Consider the following 20729-nt stretch of genomic DNA (forward strand, 5'->3'; position numbering starts at 1 on the left):
TAATCTTTTAGTCAGACATTACAGGAACAATCACAATGCCAAACAAGTAGCAGATATTGTGGATTTGTTGGTTATATTCATGAGTGCCAAACAAAATACCTTTGTAAAGGTGTTGAAAACCTCCGGAGACACCTGGAAGCTGTACTTTCTCTCATCAACGAGTTCTGGTTCCACTACAGTGTTGGCCTGGTTAAGGATGGCTTTGTCAAAACCACTGCAGCTGTTGCTCAGCTGAGATCTGGGGAACCACAAGGACTTTGTTAAACCATGTACTAGTGACTCTGATGTTTTGATGCTCCCTCAAATGTTTATTTATTTATTTATTTTTTGAAAAGAGCAAATAAACATTAAGGGCAGTCATGTGAGTTTCAGGTAAAGTCCTCTCTGTTTTATCAACACACACATGATTTGAATTTGTGTTATATTTAGACCAAGTGTTTAACATTTACAGAGAAGTTCCTCAACTTCACTCCACATGTATTTCCACTTCTCTTTCCCACTTCTTCAGCTGTTCTTCTTTCTATCCATCTAAAGAGGAAACTATTCTGATCCTGCACAGATTCTGATTTTGTTCAAACATTCAGTGTTTACAGTTTAAGGTCATGAATCACATTCATTTTTCAAGGACAGACTTAATATGTGACAATCAGACGAGGGCACTCTGGCTCATCTTTTCTGAGCTTGTCCTCGAGTAAAACATGCAAAGAGTGAAGTCTTTTTTTAGCCATTCAAATTATTGGGTTATATCTTAACCTTGATTGTGTGATTGACATTTCTGTCTTCCCTTATCTCTTTACTTACCCAGCTAGTAAAGTTACATGGAATAGGCCCAAAGAGGGATTTTAGAAGCCTGTACATCTCCCCCTCCCCTCTTTCTTATAAAAAGTGACTAACTCTCATTCTGTGGAGGAACCTTTGATGATCTTTATTTGACCCATCGTTTATATTGTGGGCTCCTATCACAATGCAAATGGACTCAGATGTAACCAAGTTGTGTTTGTTGATCTGCACAGGCAGACTCAGGTTTTCTGAGGGGCATGGATAAAAATACCAGCAGCATGCTGTTGGGCACCAAAACCCAAAAGTTGTGTTGCATTTTTTTGGAACAGGCCCAAACACTGGTAATAGTTCTATAATGTAATTCATGTTTCATTCTGTTTAACCTTTTAATCACACTTGGCCATCTTATTAGGCACTATGTTGGGTTTTATTACCCTTTTGACCTCCTTTACCACCCAGCGTCATGTAACTTAAAAGTAAGTAATTCTTACCTTCTTTTATTTTTTCCCTTTAAAGTTCAAAACCAAGACGACCTTTTTGTTTTACCTGAATTTTTTAAAACTGTCCTCCTGCTTCTTCCAGGCTTGGGAGTAATTCTGCATTACTTTTATGATCGTATTACTGTGAAAAAACAAAAACATTCAAACTAAGATACACATACACAACCAGGTGAGTAATCCCTTCATCTGATGGCAGTCATGAAGCAGTGATGGTGTTTGCACACTCACTTGCATTCTTTGCAGAGGTTAAAGGTCCTGGGGGCTCCTTTCCTCTGAGGGGCGGGTAAGTGCTGGTCCACATCACTGTGGAACAAACAAAAGAAAAGGAAGGACATTAAGGAAGGATACATTTACAGCTATGAATAGTTATTAATAGTAATCATAAATAACACCTTCTATAGCTAATGTCAAAGAGTATGCTTTATAACGCGACTAAATGTATAATTATGAAGGTTACGTATTCATGGATATTCTAACACTAGATGGCAATAGCGCTCCACGTCAAATTCCTATTAAACATAACATAACTCTTTTTGCTGTTCTGAAGATCAGATTTGGAGTTTAAAAAGATGATTATAATACATTCTATGTGACAATTACAAATATCTAGATGAAGAAAGACATAAATGTTCATTTCATGCAGAATTGAACGCTGTGGTTTAATTCAGCTCTTCAGCAGTCCTTCAACAGATGGTCAATTTTACGACTTTGCAGAGACTGGTTTCGGTCACAGTTCATGTCTTTGGGGTCAATTCGTAGATAGCAGAGTGTTCTGTCTCCGCTCGATTGTTTATTCAAGGTGTTGTAAAAGTTCATAATATCCTGTCTTCCAGAGCCTGTCTGAGATGGAGACTTAAATCATTGATCAGTTCCTTTGTTCCTTGGTAAAAGTAGACAACATGTTAATCCACAGTCCTGAGTCCTGTAGGAAGAGAGGTTGTAAAACGCTGCTGATAACGGCTACAACTATGAACCACTCCCCACATTTACAGTTATGAATAGTTACTTTGTGGACAGATCCTCCTCAAAAAGATAGCCAACACAAAGAAAATCACCCCTAAATCCAAAAGCTCACATAGGCCAACATGTTAGCTTTATAATTAGTTTTCATCACTTGAGAAGAAAAACTCCCATTTTGAGTGTGCTGTGTTCTTTGTTCAAAACATACAGAAGACATAATGAATCAGCATTTAACAAGTGAAAGATTTGATGCCATTCTGTAGAAATTTCAAACTCCAACTAACGCTAAAGCCAATGGAGTAAACATCATGAATTCAGTGTTCAGTAGCTGTCAACTTCATACACCATGAATGAACAACCAGTATACAAACTCTTGAGCAGAGATTTTTGCTACGTAGCTACATGTCACCTGCAAAGAACTGTGGTCTGCGGTGTTACTTTTACAGCTATCATCATCTTCTGTTCCTGTTTTCAACTTCCTAAGAAACTGTTTTGGTCAGTGGCGATTCTAGAGTCTGTTGGGGCCCTCCAACCAGCGTTCATCACCATCATGTCTGCCAGCCGACGCTTACTCCTCTTCCTTTCTCTCCTATTGACGGCTAATTCCTCTTCATTTTTCTTCAGTGACTTTCATGGAAAAACTTTGGTTTTCTCAGCAATAGAGTGAGTGCTTTCAGGTGGGGCACCCAAAGGGAGGTTTCCTACTGTCATTGCAAAATTTGCACATTATGAGCCACTGCTTTGGTTAAAGTTTGTGAGCCCTCTGGGGCCCCCTACTGGTCTGGGGTCCCGAGCAGTTGCCTGCCTTGCCTGTTGACAAGCAGCGCCTCTGGTTTTGGTCGACTGACTACAAAATCCACGGCCATATGAACGATTGTGATTGATTGATAAATACCCTGTAATGTAATTGGGGAAATTGCAGCTGTTAAGCTCCTCTTGCATCACGTCCAATGAGTGGCATTACCATGGCATCATTGTAACACAGAACAATAAAGTGTATGGGCTATTCTGTAGCTGTGCAAAGTTTTTGTTTTTGCAATGTAGGCCTACTTGATCAAGTGATATTTCAGCAGCTTCATTTGACAATCTTCTTTCCTCTTATCTCCACTGTTTAAGAACACAGACACACCTGGTTCCTAATAAGATATCCTATACACATATGAATGAAGCTGAGAAATAGAAAAGATTAACACGTCGACAAAGGCTACGTGCATTTTAGCAGTATGAACGGCTAAAGCAGGGGTGCCCAAACAGTCGATCGCGATCGACAGGTAGATCGCTGACTGATTCTCAGTCGATCGCGAGATGTTTAGTCGATATAAAATACAATTATAAAATAGAAAAGTGATTTCAATTTCATGTCATTGCAGTTTTTCCCACACACGATACCTGTGTGGGAAGCCAAGTATACTTCCGACCTGTGTGTATTTAATTTTTCATTTATTCATGAAATTGCTGCGTGCATGAGAGAGCGAGCGGCGGAGATAGAGAGAGAGAGAGAGCGCGCGCGCAAGAGAGAGTGCAGGCATGCGCAATGACGTGCAGGTAAAACCGGGGGGGTAAATGTTTTACCAAAAAGTCATATATAGAAACTATGCTACGAGTATTAAGCGCATTTGATGAAGCTGCAGCTACTTTTCTCTGCTCCTCTCTGCTGTCATGACTGTGAGCATCGCGGGGGACGAGACACACCAACAAACAGTGCAAACGCACACACACACACACACACGCACACTTGCACTGGAGCGCCAGCCACCACGCAAACCTTTTTACTTTTTACTTTTAGTGCTACAGCACACAGTTGATCCGTGATCCGTACTGACCGAGGTGGGAACACACGTGACCCGGTCAAACAGTCGGTTGGACTTTACTCCGTTCACTCTCACCGTGTCTGCAGCTAATTTAACAAAAGCAAAATCATCTCACAGCAGCCTGCTGTAGTCTGTGAACATCTCCACACAGATTAAAGTTATTTGTTGTAAAATAAATTAAGGGGAAAAAATGTGATATAAATACAAACTTGATATTAAATTGTAGCCTACCCTAAAATATGAGTTTAAAAAAAAGTATGTCGATATTGCATTATTTTTTACAGAACTCTCATTTATTATTTTCTGTTTGTTGTGTGAGTATTAAATGCGTTTGTAGGCTGTTGGTAAAGGCTATGGCTCACTATGTGGACTGGTAGATCTCGGCAGACTGGTAACTTTAAAAGTAGATCTTGGTTCAAAAAAGGTTGGGCACCCCTGATCTAAAGGGTGCAGAAAGAAGTAAAACAACATATCTGCGATGTGGTTTGGCAGTCTGTGTGTGTGAGAGTGTGCACGTAGCAAAGGGAAATGCCATTTTCACACTTACCTGTCCAGTAAGTACCAGATCAGGAGGCTCAACAAACACAGGAGAGTCATCACCGGAGAGAAGAGTGACTTGAGCTGGATGAAAATGAGTAACAATAAAACTCATGTATTAGCATTTCATACATGATCTGCACATACAACAAAGAAAAGTCTATCTGAAACACTTCTGTATTTCTTGCCCACATGCTTTATTAGAATAGTAGCATTTATATAAATGCTTTCCTGTACTTTATTCTTCTTCTGTAACTCTGCCAAACTAATGTTAACCAAGAAACAACTTCAAGTGCTCAGAAAGTAAGTAAAGCCAAAATTGCAGTTCCTCGAGTGGCCACTCGGAGCTGGTTCCAAAAGCAAGTAAATCCCAGTTTTGATCCCGATGGCTGATTTCTCAAGTTGTGACAACTGGAAGGATACTTTATTTTCAATAACTTACTCATTATTTTTCTTTTTTAAACACCAATTTAAATCCTGCTTAATTCGGATTTTGGTGTCTTAAAGCTCCTGTGAGAAGTTTTTAAACTTTTGTAGATTGTTTTCATGCCTGTTACTGCTACCACAGGGTAGGAGTCAGATGAGACAATCGACAGCTTGTAAACAAACAGTCTGTTTTTAGAAACATTTTCTAAGCATATATTGACAATGAGTGATACAATACTGAATACAGTCTTAGAATTTATCATCGCTTGAGCAGTGGGTTTAAAGTCAAATACTTTAACCACACCACTATGGCTACTGTATCCATGATCTTGTTACTGGTTTGTTGTGTAACACGGTTTGTGTTTTGAATTCCCAGATAGTCCCACAAGTGCTCGATTGTAGACGGTTGCAGCTTGTCATGTTTTAATGTTTGGGTTATAATGCTGCATTTAAATTCTTAATGATGCATTATAATGTAAACCATTAAGGATAAAACATCCAGTTTTATAGTATCAACTATCATTTCATATCATATATCATATGAAGGCTAATTGCTGTTAAATGCAAACCACATATGAGGAACCACAAGCGTTTGTTTCTAGAGACTGCTGAGAAGAAAGTGAACCTGATGCTAAAGATGAAACTTTTCTCCCATGAACACTTGTTGATCAATTGTTCTGCTCATTAAGTGAGCCATGCCAGGTTCTTGTGTTTGAAGTGTAACTGGTATTTTTCCAGTTGGCTTCATGTCAAGCTTACTCCTGTTGGTTTCTCTAATTCTAGTTCACGATTATGTTTCAATTGGAAACAGCAGTATACACATCCCTTACAAGCTAGAAGCTCCTTTCCAAATATAGCTAACTTTTAAGAAATCCCTAAAAACTCACCTCTTCAACATCGCCAACCACTAACCAACTCTGTTCTCATCCTCCTTCTCTTATATCATCTTTATTGTTTTCACTGTTTTGTTTTGTTGTTATTCTTTGTTAAGTGTCTTTAAGTACTTAGAAAAGCGTTATTAAAGTCTAATACATTATTATTACTTTCTTACTTTTGTCTCAGTAGACCTACTAACTTACAGTAAAACATTTACTGTCTTTAAAGGCACACACATAAGAAAAAAATAATCCATTTCTTGTCACCTGTCACAGATTTTTCAAAATAAAATATTAAATATCACTAAAATATTAGTGTCTTAATGCAATGTGAGCGGTCTGTGCCTTTAATTACCTCAACAACTATACAGTAAAATATGCTAAAGATTCACAGGGCCACAGCCAGGGACATGAGGAACAAAAACCAATTGAAAGTTTCTTGTCACCTATCACAGATTTGTCAAAATAAAAGATAAAAAATGACAAAAAAATATCAAAGCGGCTTAATGCAATTTGAGCAGACTTTACCTTTAATTTTTAACAAACTATACAGTAAAATATGCTGAAAATTCTCAGGACTAGAGACATGGAGACGAGGAACAACAATTGTCTTGTCTTAATTTTGTGTTTTTTTTCTGTCAGCCGTTATTATTGATGGTATCTTTTGCTGAAATACGCGGTGCATTCATTCTTTTTGGGTGCTCCAAGCACCTGTACTGTAAACACCTTTCAAGCGGCGGCTGGCTTGACCGAGGTTTTGCAAGGTTGTTAAAGTTGTAATGTATTTGGGCTAAAAGGTAAAAACTGGGATGTGATGAATTTTATAGATTTTAATATAAAGAGGAATTTATTGAGACATAAAATGTAAGCGTAAGATTACAAATTGAAACATATTCAGGGATCAGTCCAGGATGGACAAATTTAGTGCTGCAGTCAGATACTGCCCTCTAGAGGATTAACTTAGTCACTGCATCAGGTGCTTTTCTCTGAAAGGCCTAGTGGAGGAAAATCAACTGAAAGGCAACATAACGGTCACACAGTAAATATACAGTATGTGTTTGTGTGTATGTATATGGATACATTTATAATGGGATAATAACACATTTCAAGTTTTTCCTAAAGTTATAACTCGTTTTTTTTAAAAAGTGTAGCTTACTGTATTTGTTTTTCACTTATCCAGCAGATTTTTTTTAGTAATCTTCAGATGAATGTGGAGTGAATAGGAGGCCAATTTAGGGAGGTCAGGATTGGTTTTATGTGATCCATGAATGTTTTGCTTCCTGTTGGTAACAGTTGCAGTATTAATGTGTCTGTGTGTAGAAGTCACATCAGGCCATCTTCTGTAGGCCGACAGCTGCCAGTGGAGCCTCTCAGCAGGTGAAGTTAGTCCTACATTTGGCGGCTCTAAGTTTGTCCCTTTGCTCCTCCCATCTGCTTTAGATTGGATTAGAGTCTGGCTGTGATGCACCTGAGCTGCAGCACTTTCTTCTTTGGATTGACTGTGAAATAGTCTGCAGGATTATAGTTGCTGCTAAGTACTCATGAAGCTGTTTTCAGGGTTTTAGTTATACTGTTTTCATGCACTGAGAGTGGAAATAACCCAAGAGTTAGACTGCGGTCAAGCCAGCCGCTCCTCGCTTTTACATGGTGAAGTGAGCCGCCCCTAAATTTGAAGTGCTCACGAATTCTGATCTTTATGGTAAATGCTCCGGACTCCAGAGCGAGCAGGAGTAACAGACAGAGACAGTGATGACGTCAAGTGCTGAATGCCTAGGTCTTACCATAAAACTGACTATAAGATACACATGATGAAACGGCTTCCGTTTTTCAAAATAAGGTGTTCACAATTAAAAAAAAAAAAAAAACAGTTTTCTTGGAGAAAACAATAATTATATATATTTTCTTCCATAAGTACACCATGATTCTGATATGGTTGGACAAAGTACTTCTTAGACTACATGCACAGGTACTATGAAGTACTTTTACTGTGTACTTTTTGAGAAATCCACTGTCAAAGTTCTTTATAAATCACTATAATGAGTATTTTTTCTGACTTTGACTACTTTTGAATACTTTTCCTTCCATAAGTACACCATGATTCTGATTTGGTTGGACAAAGTACTTCTTAGACTACATGTACAGCTACTATGAAGTACTTTTACTGTGTACTTTCTGAGAAATCCACTGTCAAGCTCCCTTACCCAGCACAGCTCTCTGCAGTGTTTTGAATGTGACAGTTCCACTTTGATACGCTCTGTCACAGCTACATGTTGCACTTTTAGTATTTTGCAATAAACACACATACAAGCATTTTTCAAATATTAATAATCTTTCACAAATAAAAAAATACTATGGACTTTTTTTACATTTATTATAAACATTAACATTTTCGTAGAACATACATGTGAAATTACAAAGACTATGAACACCAACAACAACTATATACATCTGTCTTTTTTCTTCAAATTTGAACCAATACAAATATTAACAAAGATTTAAACAAACAAAAAATACAGCCATCAAATTAAAAATACCAGATACGTTTTGTCCGGCGCGCTCACATGTCTTTATTTGGTAAGACCACATGACATGTTTAAGTGTTTTATTTTCTGCCCTAACTGCAAAGAGCACAATCCCAATTGTTCACCCTTGCATGTTGGAGTTGTTGTTCATCCATGGCTAGGCACTGCTCATGGTACCATCTTTGGCATGTGTCACACTGTTTCTGTAAAATAAAATGTGCAAACCTTTATGAACTTGTCAGGAATAGAGAATCTTGTGGAACAGAGAAACATTTCTATAGACAGGGCAATCCATACACATAACCATCTTCTATTTAGGTTTGTACGTGGGAATTTGTGTCCACTACATTACTCTTGGCAAAAGTGTGCAGCATGTTTGCAATAAAATCCAACTCCTTATAATAATAATAATAATAATAATAATAATAATAATAATAATGATTGTATTATCTACTCAACAACTGAGCTCCTATCTCCCATGAGAAGACTTAAATCTAATATCATTATTGAGCATATGCATTTATTTTTTAATTTGTGGGGAGAATGATGAAGAAGAGGTTGGTTTTTGAAAGAGTACAATCTCTGGGAACACATGACAGCTTCTTTTTCTTGATTTTGTAAAAGTCCTTGTAATTTCAAGCATTCTTTTTTTCTATATGTGCCATCAACTTGCTTACTTTCTATATCTTTGAATTATTTAAAAATATTTTGTTAAATTATCAAGAGGGTTGAGGCTGGACTGAATTTCATTGTGTCGTGCACATTCAGCCTTTAAGACCAAAATTGAATTTAGGAACATCTCTGTATAGAAGTGCTGCCGGTTTGTGCCACAAGTACAGTAGAGCTCAATTCATGACAGTAATGTGAAGGCTGAAACTGATTTGATGCGTTACATGAACGCTCACTGGACTTATATATTTTCTGTTTACATTGCACTCTGTTTTAAACTGCAAATCATGCACATATCTGCACAACTGCACAGCTCCTCAACATCAAAGTCAGAAAAAAGACTCATTATAGTGATTAAAGGAAATTTGGATTTCTCAAAAAGTACTCAGTAGAAGTACTTCACAGTACCTGTGCATGCAGTCTAAGAAGTACTAAGTCCAACCATATCAGAATCATTGTGTACTTATGGAAGAATTTGTTTTTACAAGACGTCAAAGTCAGAAAAAAAACGAATTATAGTGATTTATAAGGAACTTTGACAGTGGATTTCTCATAAAGTACAAAGTAAAAGTACTTCATAGTACCTGTGCATGCAGTCTAAGAAGTACTAAGTACAGCCATATCAGAATCATTGTGTACTTATGGAAGAACTTGTTTTTTTAAATGTTTTTTTCCCAGGAAAACAATTTTGTTTAATTGTGAACACCTTATTTTGAAAAACGGAAGTTACCGCAGACTCGCAGTATTATTCTCAAACTAATTTCATTGACCTCCGGAGCTATTCCCTGAACAGTATTTTGTGTGCTCCCGTTTCATACATGTGTATCTCATAGCCAGTTTTATGGTAGGACTTCTGCATTTATCACTTTTGCCTGGAAAAGGAGATTAATAACGGGTCAAAATCGCTCTCTCTGCTCGCTCTGGAGTCCGGAGCATTTACCATAAAGATCAGAATACGTGAGCACTTCAAATTTAGGGGCGGCTCACTTCACCATGTAAACGCGAGGAGCGGCTGGCTCGACCGCAGTGTCTTGGGGGGTCTGAGACCCACTTGAAACACCCTGAAAGCCTCAACAGCAAAGTGTTGGGGGGTCTCTGGAAAAAAAAAATGCACCTCCAATTGACTTCATACTCTGCATTGGACCAGAGAGAGATAGAGAGAAACAGAGAGAGATGTCCGCTGTTAGGTTACAAAACTACAAACGATGTATTTTGTGGTTTTGTGCACCTGAAAAAAAAGATCATGTCTTCACTACATGATCATGTGTCAGAAATTAATCAAATTCTGTATTATATTGTAGAAAACCCTTCGAAAGATAGACTCTTCAACTGATGACTTTTATCTGCTTTATTGTAAAGCTCACACATAATTCAAAACCACCGTAAGAGATTATTGTCCGGTGGGGGGCTGCAAAACTTTAACATTCAACTTTTACAGTAACTTTTTTGTTGTTTACCATCTCTTAATACATACATCACATTCATTTCTCGAACTTAAGTTACCTAAACAACATTGAAAACCAGAAGTTGCTTCAAAATAAAAGTCTGGGGTTTTTTTTTACCAAAAAGGAAGCAAGGTAACCTTTGCATTACATGTTCTAAAATACAAAATTAAAGCATGAGAAATTACCGTTTCTTGAGCAAGTCTCAGATTTATTTGACCTTAACTAGATTACTTACACATATTGTTATCTAACTAGTATGCAAACAAACCAAAATAATGTCAAACCAAAAACTGAGTTACATATCAGTTATACATAATTGTATAATAAAAAAGCAGAGTTGGAATAGTACAAAAACCCTACAGCTCTCCAGTCCACATGTTTGTAGAAGTATTCAAAGGAATGCATTCTTGTGTGAACATGTGTCTGATGAACACTTGAAGCGTTAATAAAAAGATTAGATCATAATTGTTTTGCAGAAAACATTAGCAACCATCCGGGTTTCTCCAATCAGGGCTGGGCACCTGAAACACAGCAGAAAGACAGACACACAAACAAAACACCGAACACAAAGCAGACCGACATAATAACACTTATATACAATTATGACTCATAGTCATAACCGTTGACAATCTCCCAGATGAAGCTTGAGCACCCCCTGTCTGTGCAGCTGCATCAGGAGCCCAAACTCCTTGGGCATGGCGTGGACACTTTTAGCTTTTCTGTCATCATAGTAGTGGTTCGTCAGGTCGTAGAGTCCATAGGGGTGATTATCGAAGGGCCAGAACCCATACAGATGCACATTTTCACAGACCTCCAAAGCTATGCTAGTCATAATTAGCCCGGTGCTCATCCACGCTGATCCCAAGCCTTGTACACGCCAGAAGGCAGCCAGCTTGCTGAAGTACTTAGGGTTAATGAAGACGGGCCTAATGGGGCTTCCAAAGTCCTCAACACTGTAGATGGCCCGCAGACACATAGCAGTGTTTCCACGAGTGAAGGGAAAGAGTAGCAGGGAGTTGCCGTAAATATGCAGACTTTCCACAAACGGACGACGACGCTTCATCAGAGACTCATACCTGGAGGCAAAACAGCAGATATACATCAACAAGACAAAAGAACTCTGTAATGACAGTGAAGTGAAATCCAGCCTCTTGCTCACTTCTCCCTGAGGATGCTTGGGTTCGCTGTCACAAGGTCCGTTTTGACACCGACATGCTTCTCATAACCATTTCCCAAAGGAGGAAGGTTGCACCTGAAGAAGCAAGAAAAAAAAGTCAGAGATCTTTTTTATGGAATCTCAACATAAATGATTTTTGACACTGTGAGTTGACATTGTCACCACAATGGACACCTTTCTCACCTCATGACAAACTGAGCTGAATCAATTCTCTCTCCACAGCTGCTGTCAGTCAGGATTCCTCCGTTCCCGACAACAGAACACGTGTCCCATGTTTTATTTGAGAAAGGATGCTCCTGGAATTGTAATCAATGGTTATGTATTACCACATAATGATAATTGTACTGATGATATAATACAGTAGATCAACTTTACTGCTGGATCTCATTTGCAAAAGTTTCCCTCTTGGAAATGCCCTGCAGCAGACACCCCTGAAAGAGGTTGCCAGCTGAAATATGAGTGCACCTGGAAGTCTTCAGGTTTTAATTTCCAACATCTACTTGGGCTTCACACTTGTTTTTACTGGATAAATTCAGCAGTATATCACTTTGTTGTGAAGTATACTGGCAGCTTTAAAGTTGCTGATGACACAGTTGTTAATTTGTGTACATACATGCTGTAAGCGGTTGGGAGATCATTTCCTGAGATTTGGACTGAAAAGAGTTCCTCACTTCCAATTTATTTGTGGAAAGAGTTAAGTTTCAAATACCTCATACGTTTTCACTTTATTTAAAAATATGTTGGTTTATTATTTCGTTTAAGAAAATCAGATGGATTCATGTGGATTAATAGTTCAACCTTGTTGTCAACCTGTTTCCAGTTGCAGCATAACAAAGTACACATTTTGTTTCAGTAACTAGAAATAATAATCTGGATTGCCATGAAACTTTGTACAGAAAATCGCAATCCCCTCACAATATTTCGATACCTCAGCAATCCCTCAATTTTTCACCACATCCACCGTATCCAGAGCCATGCATGCGCCGAAGAGAGTAAGAAAGCTTAAGTTAAGAGCTGCTAAGTGTCACTTCCTCCAGCTGCAGCACAGTTAGCCCCACGGCTAGCGGTGCTATCAGCTGGCTATGCCCAATGTCTGGCTCAAAGGACAAGGATTGTATTAGCAAAGGAGCTCTGTGAACCCTCCAGCTAGCTCGAGGCATCCCGAGTCTACCAACATATTATTGTGTAAATACACATGTTAAGTGTATGCTAAGTTGTTTTTTGTATTTATTTAATGTTTCGTTTAATTAATGTGTAATCTTTTAGTCAGACATTACAGGAACAATCACAATGCCAAACAAGTAGCAGATATTGTGGATGTGTTGGTTATATTCATGAGTGCCAAACAAAATACCTTTGTAAAGGTGTTGAAAACCTCCGGAGACACCTGGAAGCTGCACTTTCTCTTATCAACGAGCTCTGGTTCCACTACAGTGTTGGCCTGGTTAAGGATGGCTTTGTCAAAACCACTGCAGCTGTTGCTCAGCTGAGATCTGGGGAACCACAAGGACTTTGTTAAACCATGTACTAGTGACTCTGATGTTTTGATGCTCCCTCAAATGTTTGTTTAGTTTTTGTTTTTTAAAGAGCAAATAATCATTAAGGGCAGTCATGTGTGTTTCAGGTAAAGTCCTCTCTGTTTTATCAACACACACATGATTTTAATGTATGTTATATTTAGACCAAGTGTTTAACATTTACAGAGGAGTTCCTCAACTTCACTCCACATGTATTTCCACTTCTCTTTCCCACTTCTTCAGCTGTTCTTCTTTCTATCCATCTAAAGAGGAAACTATTCTGATCCTGCACAGATTCTGATTTTGTTCAAACATTCAGTGTTTACAGTTTAAGGTCATGAATCACATTCATTTTTCAAGAACAATCAGACGAGGGCACTCTGACTCATCTTTTCTGAGCTTGTCCTCGAGTAAAACATGCAAAGAGAAAAGTCTTTTTTTAGCCATTCAAATTATTGGGTTATATCTTAACCTTGATTGTGTGATTGACATTTCTGTCTTCTCTTATCTCTTCACTTACCCAGCTAGTAAAGTTACATGGAATAGGCCCAAAGAGGGATTTTAGAAGCCTGTACATCTCCCCCTCCCCTCTTTCTTATAAAAAGTGACTAACTCTCATTCTGTGGAGGAACCTTTGATGATCTTTATTTGACTCATCGTGTATATTGTGGGCTCCTATCACAATGCAAATGGACTCAGATGTAACCAAGTTGTGTTTGTTGATCTGCACAGGCAGACTCAGGTTTTCTGAGGGGCATGGATAAAAATACCAGCTGCCTGCTGTTGGGCACCAAAACCCAAAAGTTGTGTTGCATTTTTTTGGAACAGGCCCAAACACTGGTAATAGTTCTATAATGTAATTCATGTTTCATTCTGTTTAACCTTTTAATCACACTTGGCCATCTTATTAGGCACTATGTTGGGTTTTATTACCCTTTTGACCTCCTTTACCACCCAGCGTCATGTAACTTAAAAGTAAGTAATTCTTACCTTCTTTTATTTTTTCCCTTTAAAGTTCAAAACCAAGACGACCTTTTTGTTTTACCTGAATTGTTTTAAATTGTCCTCCTGCTTCTTCCAGGCTTGGGAGTAATTCTGCATTACTTTTATGATCGTATTACTGTGAAAAAACAAAAACATTCAACCTAAGATACACATACACAACCAGGTGAGTAATCCCTTCATCTGATGGCAGTCATGAAGCAGTGATGGTGTTTGCACACTCACTTGCATTCTTTGCAGAGGTTAAAGGTCCTGGGGGCTCTTTTCCTCTGAGGGGCGGGTAAGTGCTGGTCCACATCACTGTGGAACAAACAAAAGAAAAGGAAGGACATTAAGGAAGGATACATTTACAGCTATGAATAGTTACTTTGTGGACAGACCCTCCTCAAAAAGATAGCCAACACAAAGAAAATCACCCCTAAATCCAAAAGCTCACATAGGCCAACATGTTAGCTTTATAATTAGTTTTCATCACTTGAGAACAAAAACTCCCATTTTGAGTGTGCTGTGTTCTTTGTTCAAAACATACAGAACACATAATGAATCAGCATTTAACAAGTGAAAGATTTGATGCCATTCTGTTGAAATTTCAAACTCCAACAAACGCTAAAGCCAATGGAGTAAACATCATGAATTCAGTGTTCAGTAGCTGTCAACTTCATACACCATGAATGAAAAACCAGTATACAAACTCTTGAGCAGAGATTTTTGCTACGTAGCTACATGTCATCTGCAAAAATCTGTGGTCTGCGGTGTTACTTTTACAGCTATCATCATCTTCCGTTCCTGTTTTCAACTTCCTAAGAAACTGTTTTGGTCAGTGGCGATTCTAGAGTCTGTTGGGGCCCTCCAACCAGCGTTCATCACCATCATGTCTGCCAGCCGACACTTACTCCTCTTCCTTTCTCTCCTATTGACGGCTAATTCCTCTTCATTTTTCTTCAGTGACTTTCATTGAAAAACTTTGGTTTTCTCAGCAATAGAGTGAGTGCTTTCAGATGGGGCACCCAAAGGGAGGTTTCCTACTGTCATTGCAAAATTTGCACATTTTGAGCCACTGCTTTGGTTGAAGTTTGTGAGCCCTCTGGGGCCCCCTACTGGTCTGGGGTCCCGAGCAGTTGCCTGCCTTGCCTGTTGACAAGCAGCGCCTCTGGTTTTGGTCGACTGACTACAAAATCCACGGCCATATGAACGATTGTGATTGACTGCTAAATACCCTGTAATGTAATTGGGGAAGTTGCAGCTGTTAAGCTCCTCTTGAATCACGTCCAATGAATGGCATTACCATGGCATCATTGTAACACAGAAAAATAAAGTGTATGGGCTATTCTGTAGCTGTGCAAAGTTTTTGTTTTTGCAATGTAGGCCTACTTGATCAAGTGACATTTCAGCAGCTTCATTTGACAATCTTCTTTCCTCTTATCTCCACTGTTTAAGAACACAGACACACGTGGTTCCTAATAAGATATCCTATACACATATGAATGAAGCCGAGAAAAAGAAAAGATTAACACATCTACAAAGGCTATGTGCATTTTAGCAGTATGAACGGCTAAAGGATGCCGAAAGAAGTAAAACAACATATCTGCGATGTGCTTTGGCAGTCTATGTGTGAGAGAGTGTGCACATAGCAAAGGTAAATGCCATTTTCACACTTACCTGTCCAGTAAGTACCAGATCAGTAGGCTCGACAAACACAGGAGAGTCATCACCGCAGAGAAGAGTGACTTGAGCTGGATGAAAATGAGTAACAATAAAACTCATGTATTAGCATTTCATACATGATCTGCACATACAACAAAGAAAAGTCTACCTGAAACACTTCTGTATTTCTTGCCCACATGCTTTTTTGGAATAATAGCATCAATATAAATGCTTTCCTGGACTTTCCGGGATTCTTCTTCTGTAACTCTGCCAAACTTATGTTAATCAAGAAACAACTTCAAGTGCTCAGAAAGTAAGTAAAGCTGAAGAGCCAAAATTGCAGTTCCTCGAGTTGCCACTTGGAGCTTGTTCCAAAAGCAAGTAAATCCCAGTTTTGATCCCGATGGCTGATTTCTCAAGTTGTGACAACTGGAAGGATACTTCATTTTCAATAACTTACTCATTATTTTTCATTTTTCAATACCAATTTAAATCCTGCTTAATTTGGACTTTGGTGTCTTAAAGCTCCTGTGAGAAGTTTTCAAAAATTTGATCAAACTGACCAAAATACATATTGATGCCTCTTTTGATGCATTATAATGTAAACCATTAAGGATAAAACATCCAGTTTTATAGTATCAACTATAAAGGCCCTGACACACCAAGCAGACAGCCAAAAACTGATGGCGACAAGGCCGCCTGTGGTGTCGGCTTCGCATTTTGTCTTGGCCAAAAAGTTGCACTAGAACACACCACAAAGACGGCAGCCGACGACCAACGACCAAGTACGTTCTGCGCATGCGTGAGAGTCAATAACTCTCCATGCCAGCAGGTGGCGGTAGTCTGTAATCGTCCTTCCAAAAGGGTGAAGCCGGAAAAGGACGAGGAAGAACGCGGATTAAAAAAAACGTTGTTTTGACATGAGAAGACAATTCTCTCACCGCTGTCGCTCAACACTCGTAGTACAGGTACTTCTAATGGAGAATAATGTCTGATAAAAAGTTGAAAATGGTGCTGCCGTTGTCAGCCCTTGGTCTTTTATTAGTGGAACTAGAATAGAAGAGGCGCTTCTGTATTTCTTCTTGTGCACTGGCTCTCCTGTTTCGCTTAGCTGAACAGCCAATCAGAGAGATTCCTACCCCCAACTGAGCCAGCGACGGGTCCTCCGATTCAATATGTAGGGTCGGCCAAAAAAAGGCCAACTGGGGCCGACTTGTAGCGACGGAGCTGGACACACTGCAAAAACTAGGGGGGCGACCGCTCACAGACGGCCGACAGTCTCCTTGGTGTGTCGGGGTCTTAAAGGCCACTAATAAAAGACCAAGGGCTGACAACGGCAGCACCCTTTTCAACTTTTTATCAGACATTATTCTCCATTAGAAGTACCTATATTACGAGTGTTGCGCGACAGCGGTGAGAGAATTGTCTTCTCGTGGCAAAACAACGGTTCATTTATACACGTTCTTCCTCGTCCTTTTCCAGTTTCCACTTTTTGGAATGACGATTACAGACTACCGGCGCCTGCTGGCATGGAGAGCTATTTCCTCTCACGCATGCGCAGAACGTACTTGGTCGTTGGTCGTCGGCTGCCGTCTTTGTGGTGTGTTCTAGTGCAACTTTTTGGCCAAGACAAAATGCGAAGCCGACACCACAGGCGGCCTTGTCGCCATCAGTTTTTGGCTGTCTGCTTGGTGTGTCAGGGCCTTAAGAGAATCAGAATCAGAATCAGCTTTATTGACCAGGTATGCTGAAACACACAAGGAATTTTACTTTTGTAAACTGTGCTCTCTTTGTACAAAGGTATAATATAAAATATCTTCAGCCAGTCTATTGCTACCGGCAGGGTGGGGGGTGGGTCTCCTGTAGCTTGTTACTTCTGGCAGGCCTTTCCAGACTTCTGAAGGGTCTTTAGCTGAGAAGCTTTGTTTTAACTTCTCAGTGTAGCTCCTCTTAGCACCCTGATCGCCTTTGTCAGGTTGTTTCTGGCCTGCTTGAACAGGTCCCGGTCCACACTCCTGTAGGCCTCCTCCTTGGCCTGACGCAGCTTCCTTAGATGAGGTGTAAACCAGGGCTTGTTGTATGTGCAGAAGGTCTTGGTCTGCACACACGTCCTCACAGAAGCTGATGTATGATGTCACAGTGTCAGTGAGTTCATTGAGATTTGCTGATGCAGCTTCAAAAACACTCCAATCAGTGCCATCAAAGCAGGCCTGTAATTCCTGTTTTGACTCCTCTGTCCATTTCCTTACAGTCCTTACTACAGGCTTAGCAGTTTTTAACTTCTGCCTGTAGGTCAGGATGAGGTGAATTAGGCAGTGATCAGAGAGTCCCAAAGCTGCACAGGGAACGTGATATGAGTCCTTTATTACTGTGTAGCAGTGGTCCAGTGTGTTAGCTCCTGTGGTGGGACACTTTATGTGCTGTCTGTATTTAGGAAGTTCGTGTTCGTGTTGAATTGCTGTTACTTGAAAACCTGATAAGAAGGTGAACCTGATGCTAAAGATGAAACTAATTTTCTCCCATGAACACTTATATATAAAACATATATATAATAAAAACCGCAAGCGGTGATGAAGGGCCCTCGCACTTCGTGCATGTCGGGGTGTGTCGCGACCGCTGGGAGGCAGCAGTAGCGAGGTGGCGCCAAGGAGGAGGCCAGCAGATCGATTTGTGCCTGTTGTCATTGTCGGTTCCAATGTATCCATGCTGTGGATTCCATGTTTACGTGGACCTGGGGACTGCGTACGCACAAAATGGGGCCTGAAAGTGGCATACGCCTTCCACATTTTATTTCACTAAATATCAAACTTTACTGACAGATCCACATCATCATAATCATTCAAACTGACAGTTTTATTTATACGCTCGCAGACAATGAGCCGTTTTCAATGAGATATGCATTTTCATTCACGAGCTGCTTTGCATCGACCGTTTATAGTTGAATGTGGGCGTGTAGAGAGCGGAACATGGGGCTAATCTACGTGCGCACATTTCCAGGTGGATCGTGATTTATAAATCAGTCAGTCTATTCATTTCAGTCTTTTAATTTATACACAATAGGAGTCAAGCCCTGAGAATGACCAACACTGATCACAGTCAGGTTTCAGGGTTTTGACTATGGGTGTAAGGATTTTTAGTTGTTCCTGACATGGTTAATATACATAAACAATGTCATGCATGTAGTTGAAATAATCCTCTATGGGGAGGCCTTTTGGAAGATATTACAGGGGCGCACCCAGACATCAAAGTTTTACAGTGTGTCGAGGCCACGCCCTTTTATGTAGAATCGTGTAGATCAAATCTTTAGATCATCGACATGTCTAGAATACACTGATTGACTCTGGGGATGATCAGATGTACGGGGCCTGAAAAAAGTTTGTCAAAATAGACAGCCTGTGAAACGCAAAATCGGGCCATTATTTTGAAATTCAAAAAATGATGGCGGGCTTCCTGTTGGGTTTTGACAATGGGTGCAAGAAGATTTCATGTAGGTCCTAACATGTTTGATATACATAAAAATTGTCATGCATGTATGTAAAAAAAACCTCCATGGTGAGGACTTTTTGAAAGGTTCACAGGGATGTGCTAAGACATCAAAGTTTTACATTACACCATGGCCACGCCCTTTTATGTAGAATCGTGTACAGCACAAGCTGATATCTTCAACATGTCTAGAACACACTGACACTGAGTTGGCACTTGTCAGTGCTTCGGGCCCTAATAATTTACAAGCTACAAAAAGAGCTGATTCTTACCTTCATGTTCCAGGTAAAAAGCTAGTCCTTTGATTATGGATCCAGTCAATGTTTCTCTCTTGCCTGCTTCTCTTTCACTGCCACTGATATCCCTGCAGTGTCACCACACAGTAAAAAAAAATAATAAAAAAGTCTGAGTGTATCCTCACTTCTGCCAAATTTCAAGATTTACCTGAGCAAGCAGACAGGAGGCTGAAATATGTCAGAACGGTCACTCAAACATCAAGTAAAACACAAAAATGTTAGATAGGAAGTCGTTGACACCACAAGACACCACGAACCTAACATCAACTACCTTGACAAAAAAACAAGTCTTCACTTTAAGTTTAAAGGTTTATCTTGTGATTAGCAGCTATTCCTGTTTTTCAAGAGTGCAGGGTTGATTGTCAATGTTGATACAGAGTGTGTATTTGAAATAATTTTATGATGGTATCTATCTATGAATGTTTGTTATGGCACTCCTCTAACCAGTGGCAGACTTAACCATCAGGCATAGGTAGGCAATTGTATTGGGCCCCCAACCTGCATGGGCTCTATAAAATGCCCCCTCAAAAAATCAAGTTTAAGAATTATTATTATTATTATTATTATTAATTTATTATTATTTAACTTTGTGGTAAGTTATTAAGTTTTTCTAAAAAACACTTGCGCAAAAAATGTAATCAGAAGAATGGCTAATTCATCTGTAACTCATGTTTCAGGGCCCCCTCCCCCTCCAGCCGCACTACATGGACTATTCCATGATGCACATCAGCGTGTTTGAGGAAATGATTGCACAGTGCTGCCCCAAAGTCCTGTAACATCATAAACACAAGCTTAGAGATTCCTACAAGTGAAGATGGTGAAATAAAGAAACACACAGAGACAAAGGAGATGAAGAGAGAGGCAGAAAGAGAAATGAAATACGTTTTTAAACGGCTGCATGCTGGCTCACTTCAGCTGTATGAGCCCGAGATAGAAATGGTCTTTCTTGTGATTACTCGCAAATTACAGGAATAACGTTTGCTGAAATAACAGCATCATAATGCAGACAGTGGTGGATTTAGTCATTTGGGGGCCCTCCTGCATTTGTTGAGCTGATGTAGTGGTTCTCAACTGATGGGTCGGGA

The 20729-nt window shown here is 39.5% G+C and overlaps 3 protein-coding genes across 5 annotated transcripts in view; 1 reads left to right on the forward strand and 2 right to left on the reverse strand.

The window, feature by feature from the left end:
- Positions 1-4724, reverse strand: part of LOC109977923 (alpha-2,8-sialyltransferase 8E-like) — a 36289-nt gene extending 31565 nt beyond the window's left edge. The window contains exons 1-4 of one of the 2 annotated variants that reach the window (XM_065951438.1): positions 4599-4724; positions 1509-1583; positions 1327-1401; positions 100-238 (exon numbers count right to left, since the gene is read on the reverse strand). In XM_065951438.1, the coding sequence (XP_065807510.1) occupies positions 100-238; positions 1327-1401; positions 1509-1583; positions 4599-4648 (339 nt within the window). In that variant the 5' untranslated portion in view covers positions 4649-4724. The remainder of the gene's footprint in view (positions 1-99; positions 239-1326; positions 1402-1508; positions 1584-4598) is intronic. The other variant, XM_065951437.1, reaches the window with a different exon arrangement.
- Positions 1-20729, forward strand: part of LOC109997284 (sushi domain-containing protein 3) — a 100873-nt gene that overhangs the window by 4131 nt on the left and 76013 nt on the right. The gene's annotated exons all lie outside the window — the stretch shown is intronic.
- On the reverse strand, positions 10414-19704 carry LOC110005413 (alpha-2,8-sialyltransferase 8E-like). Its single transcript, XM_065951647.1, has 8 exons — positions 19621-19704; positions 15881-15954; positions 14447-14521; positions 14265-14339; positions 13057-13195; positions 11886-11998; positions 11685-11777; positions 10414-11601 (listed from the first exon to the last, which is right to left on the reverse strand). Exons 1-8 carry the CDS (start codon positions 19624-19626, stop codon positions 11139-11141), a joined length of 1038 nt encoding a protein of 345 aa, XP_065807719.1. The 5' UTR covers positions 19627-19704; the 3' UTR covers positions 10414-11138.

The sequence above is a fragment of the Labrus bergylta genome, chromosome 23 (assembly GCF_963930695.1).
Source record: "Labrus bergylta chromosome 23, fLabBer1.1, whole genome shotgun sequence".
Taxonomy (NCBI): domain Eukaryota; kingdom Metazoa; phylum Chordata; class Actinopteri; order Labriformes; family Labridae; genus Labrus; species Labrus bergylta.